This window comes from Schistocerca serialis, chromosome 11, assembly GCF_023864345.2.
Source record: "Schistocerca serialis cubense isolate TAMUIC-IGC-003099 chromosome 11, iqSchSeri2.2, whole genome shotgun sequence".
NCBI classification, from domain to species: domain Eukaryota; kingdom Metazoa; phylum Arthropoda; class Insecta; order Orthoptera; family Acrididae; genus Schistocerca; species Schistocerca serialis.
In genome coordinates, this window is record NC_064648.1 from 209,428,924 (window position 1) to 209,451,114 (window position 22,191).

At 38.8% G+C, this 22,191-nt stretch overlaps 1 protein-coding gene across 1 annotated transcript in view; it reads left to right on the forward strand.

Moving 5' to 3' along the window:
* The window catches only part of LOC126426708 (coiled-coil domain-containing protein AGAP005037-like), a 250,976-nt gene that overhangs the window by 68,030 nt on the left and 160,755 nt on the right, over positions 1–22,191 (forward strand). The window contains exon 4 of the mRNA XM_050088630.1: positions 4,789–5,045. Coding sequence (XP_049944587.1) covers positions 4,789–5,045 — 257 coding nt within the window. The remainder of the gene's footprint in view (positions 1–4,788; positions 5,046–22,191) is intronic.

The following is a 22,191-nucleotide window of genomic DNA, read 5'->3' on the forward strand; positions in this document are numbered from 1 at the left end:
TGTTTTGACATATTTGTTTAATGCAATTCACTAACTATGTAGACAAGTTATATAATAATAACCCTGAAATCAAGTGCTGTGTAATTAATGAAAGTTTAGACAAACATATCCTTTAAGCAGAACAGTTTATGTTCCCAGTCGTTTGCTCAGTGGTACAAGTGAGGAAATCTGGAATATATACTTAAGTACAATTGTAAATAAAGCTTTAGGAGTGAATTAAAAGAAAGAGAGTAGAAACCATTTGCTCCAAGTTTCGGAGAGAGGCTTCAAGCCAATGACAAGCTTAAAAACGTGTACATCAAAACAGCATGACATTTCAGAGTAAAATTGTCTTTGCAGCACTTGTATTACAACATTTATTATTTCTTCTTAATTTTGCAAATTTTCACTTTATTTTTATCATCTACTCACAGAACATTTCAATTACTTCCAGTTTGTTCTCTCTTTTTCTTATGACCCATATTTCATTCGTAACCAATGCTGTACCTCAAATATACAATTTCAGGAACTTCTTTTTGAACTCCATGTCAATATGCGGTGGTAGCAAACCTCTCTCCAACTTTTCATTTATTCCAAGTTTTTAACCTCATATACTGTGATGTCTGAGCATGGAGTTTTAAATGGTGCATAGGAAATTTAAAATTGTCTCTGTGGCTAGTGCAGTAATTGGACTAGAAATGAATGTTTCAAATATATGTTGCTTTTTTTTTTTTACATAAAAATCAAGAGCTCACAAACATAAAGTGATGCAGTATATTTCTGGTGACAATATTAGTGGCACCTGACAAAATACAAATTGCTGATGCTAAGCTATTGCATTTATTTGCCAAGTAGCCTAGATGTGCCTTCCAATTTAATTTTTTTTATCAAGATTTAGGCCTAAAAACTTCATGTGATTTGCTTCTGTGATCTGCCGATCATTGCAAGTTACTAGAACTGTTTTAGAAGTAGCAAATAATACTTAATGAACACTGGTTATAAATATAATTGAAATACCTTTGTCCATCATTATGTTTCATTCTATTTTTCTGTTCTGTTTTCCTTGCGCGGTCTAATTTTTGTAAATGTGATATCAAGTATCAGCTTTCTTGTGATGCTGCTGGTACATTCAGTGTATTTAAGTGTCTATTGGTCATTCTAGACTTTATAGTTATTTTTGTTTTCATGAAAGATGTGGCTCCATAATTAATGTTATTTTGAGCAAAATATTTCAAATGTGGTGTAAGAATGATTCTCAAAAGTTTTTATTTAGGAATATTGACAGCTATTGAAAACAATTTCTTATGTATGCCGCTGCCTAATATTGTGTACAACATATTCCTCTGATGTTAACAGCTTACCTACAAATCTCTCAAACCACTAACATGTAGCAAGTTTCAAATGTGGCAAGGAGTCCGAGAAGGAACACCACAGCAAATACATAGATTCAAAATGAAGTTTGCCTGCAACATGAAGATGTTGCGTTGTGCATGTAGTGCTGATATAGAATGTCTGTGCTATTAACAGAACATGTAATAATGGATAAAAAAGTAAACTGCATGCTAATTTATAGCATTTTGAGACGTTAGGCATGCTCAGTATTACAACAGTGAAATGAGAATTAAGCTTTTAAGTGAGTTCTGGATAACAGGAATTTGAATGCAATTAGTATTTTGCAGAATTTACAAATAATTTGTGAGTTTCATTATTTTTGTGGTTAAATGTCCCTGTTAGAAAGAAGTTAGTGTATGATACTTTGGAAGCTATCACAATTGCAAGGAAACTTCTTGTAATGCTTACCACAGTTAGCATGAAATTCTTGTTTACAACAACTTTTTCTAACTCCAACATTAACTTTTTGGGTATAACTAGCATGCACCACTATAATTATTAAACATCTCTGCTGTAGTATAAATTACAAAATTACACAAAAGTTTGCACAGTTGTTACAATGTAGTCTTTAATAGGACAGTGTAATTTTCTTTACACCATAGTACCTATTTTACTGAAAGAGTTTGGAGCTTTACAGCTCAAAGGAACTGTTTTACAGAGGTAACATGGTCATTGTGTGTCATATAATTTTGTGTTGTGAAAAATTGTCCTTAAAATAGTATTATCCTCAATACATAAATTTGCATATTAGTTTGTATTGAATGCAATAATTCTCATCTCAGGAAGATAACGCATCACTCCCTAAGACATTATGTGCTAATGCAATAAACATTTCATATTTTCAGTTATAGACTGTAACACCTAGAAATACATTCTAAACTTTAAGTGGAATACTGGAAAATTGTTTTAAAATCCAAAACTGAGTCACAACAAAAATTACCACAGCTAGAAACAGGCCTGGAATCTCTAGAATGTCAACTAGATAAAGAAATAGACGTTGGAGCTGATTAAGGAAGAAAAGTGTCTCTAAAACAGACAGTCTTCTGATTTAGAGCTAATGCTGCAGATATTTGTAGAAATCACAAATAACTACCATGCACTGGTTTTCTAAGAAATACAGTCACTAAAGAACTGTGTATCATATCATTCCATGTATGTGTATCATATAATGCACAACTTAAAAGAGGTTAGAGAGAAAAGATGGTTGCATTGTTAACTGGAGTGTATCATATAATGCACAACTTAAAAGAGGTTAGAGAGAAAAGATGGTTGCATTGTTAACTGGAGCTTGACACTTGAGCTGGAACAACCTACCATAGAGGGTCACTTGAACACATGACAGAACATCTCTCTTACTTCCTGAATTGTTCAAGATAATGGAATTAGGTTTTTGGGAACTAATAGTGAGCTGTGGGACACACAATTTTATTATATGATTAATACTATCAACTTTTATCAATCAGTATAAAGTTTGAATATAATAGGGAAACATTCCACGTGGGAAAAATATATTTAAAAACAATGATGATGTGACTTACCATTCGAAAGCGCTGGCAGGTCGATAGAAAAACAAACAAACATATACATACACACAAAATTCTAGCTTTCACAACCAATGGTTGCTTCGTCAGGAAAGAGGGAAGGAGAGGGAAAGACGAAAGGATGTGGATTTTAAGGGAGAGGGTAAGGAGTCATTCCAATCCCGGGAGCGGAAAGACTTACCTTAGGGGGAAAAAAGGACAGGTATACACTCGCACACACACACATATCCATCCACACATACACGGACACAACTGCGGATGGATATGTGTGTGTGTGTGTGTGTGTGCGAGTGTATACCTGTCCTTTTTTCCCCCTAAGGTAAGTCTTTCCACTCCCGGGATTGGAATGACTCCTTACCCTCTCCCTTAAAACCCACATCCTTTCGTCTTTCCCTCTCCTTCCCTCTTTCCTGACGAAGCAACCATTGCTTGCGAAAGCTAGAATTTTGTGTGTATGTATGTGTTTGTTTGTTTTTCTATCGACCTGCCAGCGCTTTCGTATGGTAAGTCACATCATCTTTGTTTTTTCAGTATAAAGTTTGTTTGACTATCATAGGCACAAACAAAACGGACAAGTAGAGGACTCTGAAACTAGCAAATAATACTAATAAACAAAGGTCTAGAAACCAATGGTTTTCCTAATACAATGTACGCACAACTGTAGTCGTGCAATGTTACAACCCTGTTAATATCTAAGGCTACATTTATTTCAAAAAATTACGTGTGAAGCATAAAGTACAAAGTGATACATTGTCCTCATTTGATTTTATCATTATTCTGGACAAATAAGTACTAGAAATATTGTTTTGGCAACTTGTGTAATGTTTGGGGTTTGTCAATATGGTGCCCCCCCCCCCCCTCCCCCTCCCCCAATTTGAAGCTGTGGAGCTTTTTTGTGTGGGGATATTAAAAGCTTTGGTGTATACCACTCCTATTGAGAGTGTCAATGAACTCCAGCAAGGCACTGTGGATGCTTGTCAATGCATTTAGGACATTCCAGGGACTTTTGAGCATGTACAGGCATCAATGAGGCGGCCTGCTGAAGGCTGCCTTTACACAAATGGTGGTCACATGGAACACCTGTAATGTGCTTGTCCTCCAAGAATATATCTGCAGTTTCCTTGGGGACTCTGTTACAAGGTGTTCACATACTCATTTGTAATATATTGTATCGAGTAAACCATCGGTTTCTGGACTTACGCTTATTAGGATGATTTGTTTGTTTCATTGTTTTCTACTCATCCCTTTCATTTTTACCGACAATAATCAAACACCTTGTACTGAAGCAAGTATATGTTTTTTTTAATTGCATCATTAACAGGCCATAATAATTTGTTCAGCATTTGAAAGCTCTTAAAATTACACATACAGTGGTATGTGTATGAAAAGAAAATTCAGTTGAGAAAACTAATAAATTATGAGACAGATTTACTGGCCAGTAATTTTTTTCGGAAGGTAAAATGTGTAGTACTGCTGCAAATCATTATAAATGAAAGTGATGACACGTCTTAGCTCTCAGAACTATTAGTTCCTTCCCCTGGGAGGGGAGAGGAATAGGTTGGGGAAGGTTGAAAAGGAAGGGCAGGTTACTCAGAGCCCAGGTTGAAATGGACTTGCTTGTTGTGAAGATGAGGAAGGCAAAGATGAAGGAGAGATGTTGTAGACAGTAGGAGTGAGGTACTGGCAGAATTGGAACTGTGCAGACATATTGTGCACAGTGGCCGTATAGCTCGATCTCTTACAATTCTTAACAGATATTGACACGTGCGACATACTGTAGGTCATTCTCGGTCGCTGAGCATACCTGTGATAGGAGAACAGGACCTTACGTAGAGACCCTTCATCAGTCCCTAATACGGTTTCACGGCTGGCACAGGATCCGAGTGGAGCACATGGAGCGGCAGCTGGCAAACCTGACAGGCCTAGTTCAGAAGGCGCTGACGCAGACTCCGACAGCTGTGGGGAGCACCTCGGCAGGGGGACCCACACCCGCACCACGGGACTACGCAGTAGGAACGGGCGTGCAGTCCGGCACGGGTGCAGGATCGAATGCCGTCTCCGCAGGGACGTCTGCTGCCTCCACGGCCTCACAAGCTGGAGGCAGGGACACGAGCTCTGGTGGATACAGGAATGGTAAGCAGATAGTTGGCATAAGAGTACAAGGAGACAGTACCTGAAAGTGTACTGTAATATCCACTCTGTGTGAAGCAGACAATTAGTCTCTAAGGTTTTTGTGATAATTGCTAGCATTATGTTTAACAAGAAATACTGTTCCAGTAATGTAGATGACAACGTTACTGATGGTCTGATGTATTCCGTGTCACATTTATAGATAGATTTAAGAAAGTATTTCAAACAAATTTAGTCTCTATACAGTTGAAATAGCAAGGGCGTAACCTTTATGATTATTCCTGTTGTGTGTCATCATAAATGAAAACTTGTGCGAGACCTGGACTCGAAATGAAATTTCTTGCTTTTTACAAGCAGGCTTCCTGAGCACACCATCATGTCTGACTCAAACTTTTATTGTCACCAATAATTTCCAAACACTACTACCAGAGGTCTTGTATTCACAGTGTCCTGAAGCCCTTATGAAGTTGATAAATGACACGTTTGCGTGTACACAGACAAAGCTGTTCCTTTTATTGTTTATTTTTATTTAGGCTGCTCCAGTACCAGGCTACAGGTCCATCTTCAGCAGTCCCAGAAATAATAGACAATAAACTACACTCCTGGAAATTGAAATAAGAACACCGTGAATTCGTTGTCCCAGGAAGGGGAAACTTTATTGACACATTCCTGGGGTCAGATACATCACATGATCACACTGACAGAACCACAGGCACATAGACACAGGCAACAGAGCATGCACAATGTCGGCACTAGTACAGTGTATATCCACCTTTCGCAGCAATGCAGGCTGCTATTCTCCCATGGAGACGATCGTAGAGATGCTGGATGTAGTCCTGTGGAACGGCTTGCCATGCCATTTCCACCTGGCGCCTCAGTTGGACCAGCGTTCGTGCTGGACGTGCAGACAGCGTGAGACGACGCTTCATCCAGTCCCAAACATGCTCAATGGGGGACAGATCCGGAGATCTTGCTGGCCAGGGTAGTTGACTTACACCTTCTAGAGCACGTTGGGTGGCACGGGATACATGCGGACGTGCATTGTCCTGTTGGAACAGCAAGTTCCCTTGCCGGTCTAGGAATGGTAGAACGATGGGTTCGATGACGGTTTGGATGTACCGTGCACTATTCAGTGTCCCCTCGACGATCACCAGTGGTGTACGGCCGGTGTAGGAGATCGCTCCCCACACCATGATGCCGGGTGTTGGCCCTGTGTGCCTCGGTCGTATGCAGTCCTGATTGTGGCGCTCACCTGCACGGCGCCAAACACGCATACGACCATCATTGGCACCAAGGCAGAAGTGACTCTCATCGCTGAAGACGACACGTCTCCATTCGTCCCTCCATTCACGCCTGTCGCGACACCACTGGAGGCGGGCTGCACGATGTTGGGGCGTGAGTGGAAGACAGCCTAACGGTGTGCGGGACCGTAACCCAGCTTCATGGAGACGGTTGCGAATGGTCCTCGCCGATACCCCAGGAGCAACAGTGTCCCTAATTTGCTGGGAAGTGGCGGTGCGGTCCCCTACGGCACTGCGTAGGATCCTACGGTCTTGGCGTGCATCCGTGCGTCGCTGCGGTCCGGTCCCAGGTCAACGGGCACGTGCACCTTCCGCCGACCACTGGCGACAACATCGATGTACTGTGGAGACCTCACGCCCCACGTGTTGAGCAATTCGGCGGTACATCCACCCGGCCTCCCGCATGCCCACTATACGCCCTCGCTCAAAGTCCGTCAACTGCACATACGGTTCACATCCACACTGTCGCGGCATGCTACCAGTGTTAAAGACTGCGATGGAGCTCCGTATGCCACGGCAAACTGGCTGACACTGATGGCGGCGGTGCACAAATGCTGCACTGCTAGCGCCATTCGACGGCCAACACCGCGGTTCCTGGTGTGTCCGCTGTGCCGTGCGTGTGATCATTGCTTGTACAGCCCTCTCGCAGTGTCCGGAGCAAGTATGGTGGGTCTGACACACCGGTGTCAATGTGTTCTTTTTTCCATTTCCAGGAGTGTATATATAATACATAATAGAATATGCTGCAAGACATCTCGTAATTTTGTGTTAGATTGCTTTGGGGATGGGGCAGTTTTACTTCAATTTTTACTGGGTTTCAGTGCATCCTTATTGTGTTACAAATGAGATAGTGTCAAAATCAAACGAGGGAAAATCCAGGAGTGAAAAATGGCAATATTATGAAAAGGATAGATTGCTATTCACTGCGTAGTGGAGATGTTGACTCTCAGACAGGCAAACAAAAAGACTACTAAACACACAAGCTTTTGGCCAGAAGGCCTTGTTCTGAAATAGACAACAGATACACACACACATTCATGCACATGCATCTCACACACGAGATGAGGTAGCGTCCTTTATATCACCAGTGATGTGTTTTGTCATCAAAGATGTCAGCATTGTAGGTTCATGAACATTATTTTCTGTTATTTAGGGGATGCATGTTATTTAATTACTTCGATTGTTTCAGTTATTAATAGTAAAGTGTATGTAAAATCATGAAATGACTGACATATCGCAGAGCCAGCTGATTTTACACACAGAGGCAGATATCTCAGCAGCCTTGAAGAAATAGAAATCATTGCTCACATGAAAAAAGATCTGAATAATATTCTACATGAACAAATAGACCTACAAAAAAAGAATTTTATAAAAACTTTCACAAATGTCGTCCTGCGTAGAGAACTCGTCAAGAAATGAAGTAACCTCATGAACTACATATCACTGATGACAAAATACATTGCTTGTATTGTAAAGTAGCCTGCTTCATCTGTAACACAATAAAGACGTGCTGATAACCAGTTGAAAATCGAAGAAAAAAATTCTGCAGAAATTCTATGAGGGAAATAATAAATTATATGCAAGTTCTGAGGCAGCCTAATGCAAAATTGTGAACACGTGTCATAGCATATAGTATTATGTACTGTATATTTGTAGGACTGCTGAAAATGAGCATGTACCCCAATACTGATCTGGCTACAATAAAAATAAACAATGAAACAACTAGCCTTGTTCCTGTCTATTCAGACATGTCATTCATCTACCAGAGGGTTTCCCAAGGGGTATGTGGAAATAGTGCCACTTTGGGAATAGATTTTGTAGAGGGAAACATCAGTGACAATGGAATTCAGGATGGTAGTCTGGGGAGTTGTGTCCAAATAGCCTAATTGAGAAGGTGACCCCTCAAAAAAATTGCAATTATTTTTATTAGTTTCCTCACCTATTTTACATAATGGACATTAATGTTCTGTGTCTGTATCAAATAACTCTAACAAATTTGAAGATAATAGGAAGCAGGTGAGGGGGTTATAACCAAGTGAGTGCTGCATTAAGACACAAGAGCCACATTCACAGGAGTGGTTCAAATCCTCACACAGCCATCCAGAATTATGTTTTCGAGATTTCACTAAATCACAAAGGCAAATGTTGAGGTGGTTTTAAGAGAATGAAATTTTCACTCTACAGTGGAGTGTGCGCTGATATGAAACTTCATGGCAGATTAAAACTGTGTGCCACACCGAGACTCAAACTCGGGACCTTTGCCTTTCGCGGGCAAGTGCTCTACCAACTGAGCTACCCAAGCACGACTCACGCCCCGTCCTCACAGCTTTACTTCTGCCAGTACATCGTCTCCTACCTTCCAAACTTTACAGAAGCTCTCCTGTAGCGAGGTTCGCAGGAGAGCTTCTGTAAAGTTTGGAAGGTAGGAGACGAGGTACTGGCAGAAGTAAAGCTGCGAGGACGGGGCGTGAGTCGTGCTTGGGTAACTCAGTTGTTAGAGCACTTGCCCGCGAAAGGCAAAGGTCCCGAGTTCGAGTCTTGGTCCGGCACACAGTTTTAATCCGCCAGGAAGTTTTGTTGACGTGGTTTGTTTGAAAAAGTCATGGCTAATTCACTTCTGCAATCTTTGTGTGTGCACCATCTCTAGGGACCTTGTCGTTGACAGGGCATTAAACCCCAGCCTTCCTTTCTTGTAAGTTTTCTGAGGAAGGAGAAAGGTTTTCATAACCTGTCTTCCGCAGCTCAAATATATTTAAATCTGACATAAAGAAGGACAAAAAGAGAGATTGGAGTTTAATCATCGGTTGGCAATGAGGTCGTGAGATGGAGCACATGCTCAGACTGGGAAAGGAAATAGGCTATATCCCTTTCAGTGCAACTGTACCGGTCTGAAACTTCCTGGCAGATAAACTTGAACTCGTGACCATTGCTTATCATCGGCAAATTCTTACCAACTGAGTTACCCAAGCATGACTGACGGCCTGTTCTCACAGCTTTACTTTCACCAACACCTCTTCCAGGAGTGCAAAGCTACCAACATTTGCAGGAGAACTGCTGTGAAGCTTGGAAGGTAGGAGATGAGGTACTGTCTGAAGTTAAGCTGTGAGGGCTGGTTGTGAGTTGTGTTTGGGTAGCTCAGTCTGTAGAGCATTTGCCCATGAAAGATAAAGGTCTTGAGTTCAAGTCTCAGTCCAGGACACAGTTTTAATCTGCCAGGAAGTTCCATATTAGTGCTCATGCCGCTGCAGAATGAAATTTCATTCTGGAACTATCCTGTTGTTTACCTTACATGATTGAGTGGAACCATATAAAACCTGAATGTGCATAGTGAGACAGGGCTTTGAATAACTGGCCCTCCATGTGTTGGAGCAGCCTTAACCACCACAACATTTCACTCAATTGTAATGGGCATCAGTCAAAGCTTCTTTTTAACAACAATAATAATTTATTTTGTAACAAGCTCTAGCGACAATACCATTTGCTCGCTAACACTATGTGATGATAAAGAAAAATACTATGATGTTTGATGTGCTATCGTATAAATCAGATTCCATGTTTGTCTAGGGATACAGAAGTGATTATATGTAGCTGATATACATGAAGAAACTGACAAATCCAACATATTTGTACTATGAATGAATGTATTACTTAATGCCCAGCTAGTCTGACAGATTGTTTTGATCATAAAGTACACCCTTCACAGTTAGAAATTCTTAGTATCATGTTACTGTCAGTCAGCTGGTTAACTAGTATTGGCTATGTGTTATCACACTGCCGATTTCTATCCTTTTATGGACATGGAACCAGTATTATACAATAACACATCAGATGTCACAGAGTTCACTGTTTTCACCCAATATTGTCAGTATGATATGTCCTCCATAAGCTCATCTTAAGACTGGCAGTAGTTGCAGAAAAAAAGTGTTTGTATCACTCCATGACAACCTTTTTGAAAAAGTTGTGATATATTGTTGCAAAATGCAGAGAAATGTAGCACTGTACATTCTTCCCAGAAATGCTAAATGCAACTTTGGTTAAAGGTAAGTAAATCAAACACATTTTGCATTTCTGTACAGATTAACAAGCAAATGACACACAAGAAAAACAGTGATGAAAAGTTCCACAACTGTGGCAGGCCTGCCTGCCATTAACATAATGGCCAATAATGCGGTGACAATACTAAGATACCTGGAGATAAACATTCAGTGGAGAAATGGCTGTGAATTACTTCTGCTACATGCAATACATCATTCAATCAGTAACGTGGTGGACATACCACATGCTGGTGAAACGTGTGATGATTGTCAAAGCTAAAAGAAATCCTTGTGGAATGAGTGTGTGTAATTATGTAAATTGTTTTAATAACTGAGATGTGAAATTGCCTTTTGTTAAATGGAAAGCTACACATAAACCACATTAAATTGGAGTCTATGTACAGTACAGATACACATTGGGCCAGAGTAAGTGCCAAGTTCAATTCATGTTGATGCATAAAGCAGGAATTATTATTTTGCCTTTTTCTTTGCCATTCCAGTTTCAGATAAAAGCAACAGGCAAAGGACTACTTCAAATCCACTGGCAACACCAGTAGATGCCTCATTTAAGAACTGTTTTCTCTAATGGCCATTAATAGAGATCTTTGTAATGTGACCTTTATTCTTGGACCTGAGTGGTACAAATGATACTGATATGTTACCCGCAGTAAAAACAACAGTAATTATAGCTACAAAATTGAAAAGTTAACTGTAATGACAATTACAAGTCAGTACAAGAAATAGGTGTAAGGGTGATGAGGGAGGCTGTGGGAAAGATGACAAACTTTTACTCTTAGGACAGAAATGAAGGGCACCAGGCCAGTGGTTTGTGTTTAAAATGAACTTGCAAAATGTAAATTTTCATTGCCAGAAATGTCACATTTATTAAAATAGTCTGGGCTATTGTGCAGTGGTCAAATGAATTTCTTGGAGAGATGCAAAGTTTTATACAAAAAAACTCGAGGAAAATTATTAGAAGAACACAAAGGCAACTAAAGGAGGGGAGAAACAGATAAATTAGCTGTAGTGGAACATGCTTTGCAACCAGGAGACTATCAGATTTGATGTGGTAAGATTCATGTCCTGGCTCCCATAAGCAATTACTATGATAGGCTGTACAAAGGGGTGAAAGAGATTATTAAACACACCAATAGTTTGAATCAGAATGAGGAGGGTGTGAAAGAAATTCGTTTTGCCATAGCCCAGTAGCATGGAATAATTTAATAATTGCAAAATGGATTTGCTACTTCATATATATCAAGACTCCCAAACAAGAAGCACTGTAAATAAGGCACACAATTTTCCAATTTTATCAAAGTGCAGAATATGCTGTCATGGTGAAGAAGAAAAATAAGTTAAACAAATTACTTCTGTATTGTATAACACATAAACAGTGACAAACAACAACAGAGCATTTTCTAATCCAAATTTATGATTTTATTTGCCACTCTATTTGTCTTACAATCAAGCTCAAACTATTTTTGTGTATGAAGGAAAGCAATCAGCAGTATTAAATGACTACAGTCATAAAATAAAATATTTAGTGATTTGGCATGTTTTAAAACACTAAATATTGCATGACAAAGGCTGTTTTACCACCAGTTAAATTATAAAGAAAATAACTTTACAATAATAATAATAACTGAGATGAAAGTGACAAAAAGAAACTAGTGAAAGTCACAAATTTAAATGTAGTTATGACAAAAGAGCTTAAAGAAATTAATAACTGAATTTATTACTGTATTTTACTTTCTTCATAGTGATTAGCAGACTGTAGTGTATATTAAAATGATTTCCTTGATAGTTTTGTAAATAAGAACACAGAAATGTAAAACATTCACACTAATATGTGCTAATACCAAAAATGCTATATAAGAGTGAATATTTATGGTAATTATTAGGCCTCTTTGACAGTATGTTATCTTTTCTTTTGGTTTAATCTATTTGTATATTCTGACTTTCTAAAACTACTATTAGTATAAGGTAATATTGTTTTACCACAAATGATTCATTTCCTGTAATTTGTATAAAATGCACTTGTTTCTTTTGGTTACTCTTTTGAACTAGATATTGCATTTCAGGAACACTGTAAGAACATGCTAAAAGTTTACCATATTGGCTATCATTTATGCTATGTACATACAACTGTCTTTCTACAATTATTCTCCCAGTTGTTTTTTCACAGACTAAGTACTGTGAGAGTAACTTGTATATAAATTGTGCATCAACCTGATGATCCAGTCTTTATATGCTTTCTCAGAACATCCCCTTTTGTTGTTTTTTGTGGCTATACTGTTTCCCATTTCTGTCATTCACAAGATCTTATCATAGTGAAATATACGTGCACAGAAGTGTCCTGTCAGTTTGACGCTAACGAAGCATAGTGTGAATCAGCAGGAACAAATCGAATTCCAATGCACAAGTATTCAATTCGAACCTTATAGGCAGATATAACCACTATGATAATCCAGGACAAATCTGTTCCTTCTAGCTACTGAGCCGTTTTTTTCTGTGGGCAAAATATCTGTAAAGCTATTATAAGGACTAAACTTTATCTGAAATGGGGTTTCACATAATATTTGGCCACTCGATTTCCTAAGCAGAATGAGGAGTAATAATGGAGCTGATGCTGGTCACATGTCTATTAAGATTGCTCTATTTGTTTGTTACTCAGTATAACATGCTGGTTCCCAACCTTTCTGAGACCCAGCATAACACAATACGTCAGCCAATAACATTAACAAAATTTCCCACCAAACTAAATCATAGATTGGAAAGAAATTAACACTCTTATTTTTAAAATAACAAAAGATAAATTTTACTTAATTAACATTCAAAAAATTCATTTAATTTGTATTTGTAGGTTTTAATTAAACCAAGAAGTAATGAACTAATAAGATGATGTGTACACTTAATTTCTAACAATCTTTTTTTATATTCAGTCTGGTATCAGCCATGGCACATCAAACGTTATGCTCCAAATTAATTAAGTTCCATGTGTAAGGCTCCATTAGTTGAAAATCTTTCACACCTGCAAGTTGTGTGTAATGGAATCAATATTTTAAAATCTTTTCCCATGCTAATGGCTCTTTCTCCACTGAGATTTTCTTTTTTCCTTTCTTTTTTTTTTATTCAAGATAACCGGTTTCAATAGTCTTACCTGTCATCTTCAAGTCTTAAACATTTTTTTGTAGTAAAACATATCCATTTAATGCTCACCTTATGCACAAGATGTTAAATGGATAAAGCTCGTTGTTGTTGTTGTGGTCTTCAGTCCTGAGACTGGTTTGATGCAGCTCTCCAATACTAAATTAGTGATCCCTTGATGCCTCAGGACATGTCCTACCAACCGATCCCTTCTTCTAGTCAAGTTGTGCCACAAACTTCTCTTCTCCCCAATCCTATCCTCATCATTAGTTACGTGATCTACCCACCTAATCTTCAACATTCTTCTGTAGCACCACATTTCGAAAGCTTCTATTCTCTTCTTGTCCAAATTATTTATTGTCCATGTTTCACTTCCATACATGGCTACACTCCATACAAATACTTTCAAAAACGACTTCCTGACACTTAAATCTATACTCGATGTTAACAAATTTCTCTTCTTCAGAAACGCTTTCCTTGCCATTGCCAGTCTACATTTTATATCCTCTCTACTTCGACCATCATCAGTTATTTTGCTCCCCAAATAGCAAAACTCCTTTACTACATTAAGCGTCTCATTTCCTAATCTAATTCCCTCAGCATCACCCGACTTAATTCGACTACATTCCATTATCCTCGTTTTGCTTTTGTTGATGTTCATCTTATACCCTCCTTTCAAGATACTGTCCATTCCGTTCAACTGCTCTTCCAAGTCCTTTGCTGTCTCTGACAGAATTACAATGTCATCGGCGAACCTCAGAGTTTTTATTTCTTCTCCATCGATTTTAATACCTACTCCAAATTTTTCTTTTGTTTCCTTTACTGCTTGCTCAATATACAGATTGAATAACATCGGGGACAGGCTACAACCCTGTCTCACTCCCTTCCCAACCACTGCTTCCCTTTCATGCCCCTCGACTCTTATAACTGCCACCTGGTTTCTGTACAAATTGTAAATAGCCTTTCGCTCCCTGTATCTTACTCCTGCCACCTTCAGAATTTGAAAGAGAGTATTCCAGTCAACATTGTCAAAAGCTTTCTCTAAGTCTACAAATGCTAGAAATGTAGGTTTGCCTTTCCTTAATCTTTCTTCTAAGATAAGTCGTAGGGTCAGGATTGCTCCCCGTGTTCCAATATTTCTACGGAATCCAAACTGATCTTCCCCGAGGTCGGCTTCTACCAGTTTTTCCATTCGTCTGTAAAGAATTCGCGTTAGTATTTTGCAGCTGTGACTTATTAAACTGATAGTTCGGTAATTTTCACATCTGTCAATACCTGCTTTCTTTGGGATTGGAATTATTATATTCTTCTTGAAGTCTGAGGGTATTTCGCCTGTCTCATACATCTTGCTCACCAGATGGTAGAGTTTTGTCAGGACTGGCTCTCCCAAGGCTGTCAGTAGTTCTAATGGAATGTTGTCTACTTCCAGGGCCTTGTTTCGACTCAGGTCTTTCAGTGCTCTGTCAAACTCTTCACGCAGTGTCGTATCTCCCATTTCATCTTCATCTACATCCTCTTCCATTTCCATAATATTGTCCTCAAGTACATCGCCCTTGTATAGACCCTCTATATACTCCTTCCATCTTTCTGCTTTCCCCTCTTTGCTTGGAACTGCGTTTCCATCTGAGCTCTTGATATTCATACAAGTGGCTCTCTTTTCTCCAAAGGTCTCTTTAATTTTCCTGTAGGCTGTATCTATCTTATCCCTAGTGAGATAAGCCTCTACATCCTTACATTTGTCCTCTAGCCATGCCTGCTTAGCCATTTTGCACTTCCTGTCGATCTCATTTTTGAGACGTTTGTATTCCCCGTACAGTAAAGCTGCATGCCCTCGGGAAAAATTACGGCTGTAGTTTCCCCTTGCTTTCAGCTGTTCGCAGTACCACAACAGGAAGGCCGTTTTGGTTAATGTTACAAGGCCAGGTCATCCAGACTGTTGCCCCTGCAACTACTGAAAAGGCTGCTGCCCCTCTTCAGGAACCACACGTTTGTCTGGCCTCTCAACAGATACCCCTCCGTTGTGGTTGCACCTACGGTACGGCTATCTGTATCGTTGAGGCACGCAAGCCTCCCCACCAACGGCAAGGTCCATGGTTTATGGGAGGAGGGATAAAGCTCAGTACATTATAAACATTTGTGATCGTTAAAATATTTAAAAACACACAGCATATTGTCCAAAAGAGCACGCCCACATACATATTGCTCATGTATCATGTAACAAGCATCTGTGAGCGATATGTATATGGACATGGCTTAGGTAGAGGTTGTCCGAGATCCTTATTTTGTTCCACCGCAGTTGCACTTACTGAAGAAGAGGACCAGGAAATGATTGAGTAAAGTGGTGCAATGAGGCTGTACAAGCAGATAATAATAATAAGAATAATAATTATAATAATAAGTGTATTGCAGCTAAATAGGCATACAAGTTCAAAGTACAATGATAATAATACACGAAATCAGAAATTTTACATATTGTGATTTGCGTAGTCTCTTATTGACTGCGTCCTTTTGGTACAGAGTTCTATATGGCAATGTTTGCATATTTGATGACACAGTTTACACTTACACATTGCATTTGGTTCAGTATGTGAGGTGTTTCTGCAAATAAGGTGGTGGAAACCATGAACTGCCATTCTGATGATCTTGCATCTCATTTTGAAGTTTTCCTTAGTCCATGTTCAGTCAATCATGGCACCTGTAATGTAGAATTCTGGAGGCATGTCTTCCCTTTTTTCCTTCAATGTTTTAAGTAGACTTTCTGAAGCAGCTGTGCTGGGTAGCATCAGGTTTGCCCATAGGTCTTCAATGAGGAAAGGTTCCCTCGCTAGCAGGTATACAAGTCTGGATCGTGTTGTTTTGGGCACTCCTATTGCTTTCTTTATATAAGTTGCCTTTACTCTTTCTAGTGTCATTAGGTTTTTCAATGTAAGATGTGGTCTGATAATTTCTATGCCATATGTAAGTATTGGGAAGATTTTGGGTCTGAATAGTTGCCATCACTATCTGCAGGCTGTGGGATCTAATGTATGGTATTTCATAGATTGCCATTATTGCTTGCACTGCTTTCTCTGTTACATATTTTGTGAGACATTTTGCAGTTGTTTCTATTTGACCCCTAGGTACTTGCAGTCTGGAATGATTGTCAGTTTTCTCTCTCATATGAAGATCTTGGCTGATGCAGGTGCTATTGCTCCATTTCGGAGTATCATCATTTCCGTTTTCACTGCATTTATTTCAAAGCATGTTCGACACACTAATTTTCCACATTGTTTAGCTTCTTGTAACTTTGCAATGTCCTCTGTATCTATTACAATATCGCCTGCATGTGCATATGCAGTTACCTCTCCCTTCGAGATATTCTTTCAATTTCTTCCATTGCAAGGACTCGATGGGTCTCCCTGAAGTACACCATTTGATTGGAGTATTGGCTCTGATAGAGAGAATTGTTGTCCGAGATCCTTATTTTGTTCCCTCGCAGCATTGCACTTATGATTCGTGTCCGTATGTTGTTTTCTCTTAGGGTTTTCTCTAGTGTTTGGTCACTAATTTTCTGTTTATAAAGTCAAAGGCTTTTAGAAGTCTATAAATACTACAGAAAACTTTTCTCGGTCTTCAAGGGCTTCCTATACACTCTTTAGCAGGAATTCTATTGCAGTCAGAGTTGATCTTTCTTTCCTGTATCCCATCTGGCTTTTGGTGAAGTGTTTGTTGATTGTTTACTTTATTCTTCCTGTTATTATTTTTGCCAACACTTTGAAAGGTATCTGCTAGGGTTCTTGGGGTCTCCCTCCCTTTGTATAGCACTTGTACTATTGACTGTTTCCACTGTTCTGGAATGGAGGCTGTTTCTATGCACTTATTGTAGGGCAGTGTCTTTTACATATTTGTTACAAATTCTGTCAGGGCCTGCAGCTTTTTATTGTTCTTGGTGCTGTTAATGGCGTCTTTGAGCTCTTCTATAGCCAATGGGGACCCATTCCATAGTTGTTTGTGGCATGTATACTGTCTGCCCTCTAGTCTCCCATTTAGTCCTTCCTTGTTCAGTATGTTGTCAAAGTGCACCTCCCATATTTTCATACTTGTGTAATGGCATTTCAGCTCGTTTTCTGCAATGTAGTGCAATATATGGGTCTTTTAGGGCTTCATCCACTAGTTTCTTTCCTTCACTTGCCCAGAATGTTCTCTGCTTTTCTTTTGGAGTTTTGTTGTACATGTACCATTTTAGACTGTAATACTCTGTGTGGAACCATTTTTTCCCTCTTCTTTTGTACCTGGGATTACCGGCTTGTCTTAGGAGTTCTCCTATCACTTCTGTTGATTTCTCTAGTCTTGAATTGTCTATTAGCATGTATATTTGTTTTATGTTGTCTGATTTTATTTCTACTTTCCCAATGTCTATGTGGCCCTTCCTGTTTTTTTTGGACTTTCCACCATGCTCACTGGATATTTATTTCCAGACGGATATGTTTCCGAAGTGGTGTGTGGTCTGCAGTCCATAGAGGTGATATGCTGCCCCTAGTTGGTATCGCTATAGATGCAATGTCTGTTGTGCTTCTGCCATTGTGGGAAATATATGTGGGTGGGATTGTTTAGGATAAAGCCTTCTTCCTGCAACTTTTCCACCATTATTTTTGCTTTATAGTTTTGTATATCCTTTCTGCAGTTTAAGTCCCTAGAAATAATTGGTGGTTTATTATGCTTGATCTGAGTGATCAGCTGGTCTGTTTCATCTATTATATCAATGGCTGTTTTGTTCAGTTGGAAGTATGCTGATATTATTTTGCTGATACCATTGTAATGTGTTTTGTCTATGTGAGGAGTGTATGTTTGTGTATGACAGTTGCTGTTATTGGTGTTAATTCCAGTTTTATGAGTACAGTTATTTCTCCACTGGATCTTCCTTTGTCACCTTGCTTGCATGGAGATGAGTGCAGTAAAATTCTGGGTGTTGCCAGTTTTTGGTTAAAAATGTTTCTGATATGATTGCAGTATCACATCCTTGTAGAAAATCTCTTGGAGCTATGTTTATTGCACGTTTTAGACCTTCTATATTCCACAGGAGGATCTTTAAGGTTCCTACCGCTCCTACTTCTTCGCAATTATTTGGGTGGTGTTCTTCTGTCTTATGGAAGAGACACCCCTCTGTCCCATTTATAATGTGCTGAGTTTTATCCACTTGACATCTTGTGCATGAGGTCAGTGTAAAATGAATGTGTTTTACTACAAAAAAATGTTTAAGACCTGAAGATGACAGCGAAGATTGTTGAAAGTTGTTGTCTTGAATAAACAAAAAATATTTTGTGCGATCTCAGCTTTTGAATGGTTTTTAACCATTACTATAATGTGGGATACGCCCCTGCAATGGTACCATTTCTTATAACTCATATCATACCATTTCTTATAACTCATATCTATGTTGTTGTGGGTGAAATGGGCACTGCTTTCAATACCACATGCTGCCAATTTCTGGTTTTTGTGTCAGATGCTAGCGTTGCTTCTCTCTCCCCTTCTCTCTCTCTCTCCCCCCCCCCCCCCCCTCTCCCCCCGCACATCTTGCACAATAGTTACTGTGGTTGAGCAGATATGAGTGTTTAAAGTGGTGGCCACCGTATCGTGTTGGTCACCAGGACATCTTCTGTCTCTTTCACATCAATCCATGTTTCAGAGGAAAAAGATTCAAGGTTGTTCCATAATGTTCTCAAGCTTTTAGGAATATATTTGAATGCTAACAAATGTTCTAGAACATGAACTTCAAAATGGCATGCTTCACATTCATCTGCACTCTCACAAAATCATCTTGAGCAACGAGTTGTGCAAACAGCTCATCAAAACTCTGTCTATAGAGACAAACTACATAAACAAAGAATGGTTGTATGAGTGAACAATTTCCACAACAAAAATGGTGTAGTTTAACACACAAATCACAGATAATCAGCTGTGGGTTCTTGGTGGAAATATTGTCAATTAACTAAACAAACACTATTTTTTGCCTTGTTTCACAAATTTTATTATTGTTACTGCACAACATAGGTTTCGGGTTACAAGTCAATTTTCAAATACGTTATTGATTCCCAAAGATGATAATGGAAAGATAAACATGATGATGAGGCAAAAGTTCTTAATATATCAATCCATGGCTGAACGTAAAATTACTTCAGTGACCATTTTTTAACAAATTACATATGGAATTACACAATTCAGAAATTACACTAACATGATTAAACATACCTGGGAATAAACTTACGCATTAGCCAACAACTTTTTATCTACGAAGGATTAAGGCTAATAGCTTTACTTCTATCCTGGAGTTGTGATATCATCTAAAAGAGGTGGATAATTGAACTGGGTCTGCCAAACATTGCCTTAACAATAATCACAAATACATAATAGATGCACAAGTCTTACACACAAAGGAAAAGGGGGCTAAACTAAGCCAGTTAGAAATTTTAGAAATTAAAAAAAAAAAAAAAAAAAAAAACAGATGTGTACATTCTCACACCTGTTATTAAATGAGCAAACCCAATTCAATTATTTGCCTCTTTTTAGATGATGTTACAGCTCTAGGATAGAAGTAAAATTTTGGGCCTCAATCCATCAGTAGATAAAAAGTTGTTAGCTAATGCATAAGTTTATTCCCAGGCATGTTTAGTCATGTTAGTGTAATTTCTGAATTGTGTAATTCCATATGTAATTTGTTCAAAAATGGTTACTGAAGTAATTTTACATTAAGCCATGGATTGATATATGAAGAAGTTGAGATGACTATCTTTGCCTTATTGTCATGTTTATCTTCGCATTATCATCTTTGGGAATCAGTAATGTACTTGAAAATGGGCTCATAATCCAAAACCTAGGTTGTGCAATAACAATAATAAAATTTGTGAAACAAGCCAAAAACAGTGTTTGCCTAGTTAATTGATATAGAATATGATAGCAAGGGAAGAAAAAATATTTAATTCCATTAGTATATTGATGAACTAAGATGAAAGATAAATTTCCCAACAGAATTCTTAATTAGTTCAATGTTCCCAGTATGTCCTCACCAAAAAGGTTTCTAAACATCATCATAAAAGCAAGAATATTAACTGTAAAAGACAAAGCAAAGTCAGTATTCACGACACAAATTCCACCCATTTCAACTAACTTAACATTAACTGGCTAAAATCTCCAGTTTCTGGTGACATTAGTGTACAGGATGACTATAAATAACATTCCAATGTTGTTAAGAGAATTTAAGATATTCACACTTTCCACAAGGACAGCTATACGTAGTGTGTTGGAAAACCACAAAACTAGCCTTCTTTCCACATAAAAGCAAAACATGAAATGTAGTTTATAAGAACATACTCCGAATTAAGTTAGATGCTATACAAATGAAATGATTAATTTGACTTTTCCAAATTTGGAAAACAGATGGGAAAAAGACCAAGTAAAGTGGGTCCTTTCCAGTTAATAGCAGAATAAAACCACGTATGGCCAAAAGTACAAAATGACATTCTCAAAACCATTGTTAATACTACTGCTTCAATATGACTACTATATCTCTCTTTTTGCTCATTTGGATCATCAATTTCTTGCAGAAGTAATACACTTAATCTATTGAAGACTGTTTCCACTACTGGATCCACCCTTAAATTATCCCATAAACAACAGTCATCAAATAAAAATAAATCACTGACACTATAGACAGATAATATGTCTTTGTTCTTAAAGAAATGAGATGTAATTGCAATCTTATTCAGGCCCTGTAAGTTTGTAAATCCCTAATTTAGTGACTCACAGAAAATGGCAGCTCGGTTATCTTTGAGTGATGCACTTTTTAAAGGACGTAGGAAAATTCGAGGGACCAGCTGTCTGGCTCTTGTGGAATGTTTATTCAGTGGAATGAAAATTGGAAATACCAAAATGATTGGGCAAAAAGAAGCTAATTTGTCGGCTTCCATCCCCCAGTCACCTCTGTTTACAAACTACGGAAGAAATCTGGTAGTGCAGTAGTGAAGACAGCATAATACTCGAGAAAAAATTGTGATATTAGATCACGAGTACAACATTTCCCAGTTGTGCTCCGGACAGATCTCGGCTCCAAAAACTGACACTTCTGTGCACGGTTCGCCCTGCCGGGGTGGCGTTGACAGTGGCGGCGCTCCCCTGGCTGGGCCGCTTGTTCTCATGTTTCCTTTTCCTTCTCTGTCTCTTGCTCTCTGCTGCTCATGCCGTGTGTTAACTTGGTGCCTTTGCTCCCCCGACAAGCTGCGGACGAGTACGATAAGCACTCAAGTTCCAGCTCTGCCTCAATCCCAGGTTGGTGCCCATAAAAAAAAAGAACCAAACAGGTCGCGGCTGACCGTTGTTTCTTACTACCAGTACTCTTGTTGTTGTTGTTGTTACTGTTGATGTGCTGTTGTTTTTGTCACTGTTGTGGTTGTGCAGTATGTGTTGTTCCCGTTGCTGTCTACTGCGCTTCTCTGTGATGACAAATTACAGAAATGGGGTTTGGGGGGGGGGGGGGGGATATAATGTGATCCTCAGCAAGAGGAATTAGTTCACTGCAGTGTCAATAACCTTTAGGTAGAACAGTTAAACCACTGTCACAGAAACCTGGATTGTCGTCATATTTGAGCTACTTAGAACAGTGGTTTTCAGCAACCCGTGTAGTAAGTTAATATG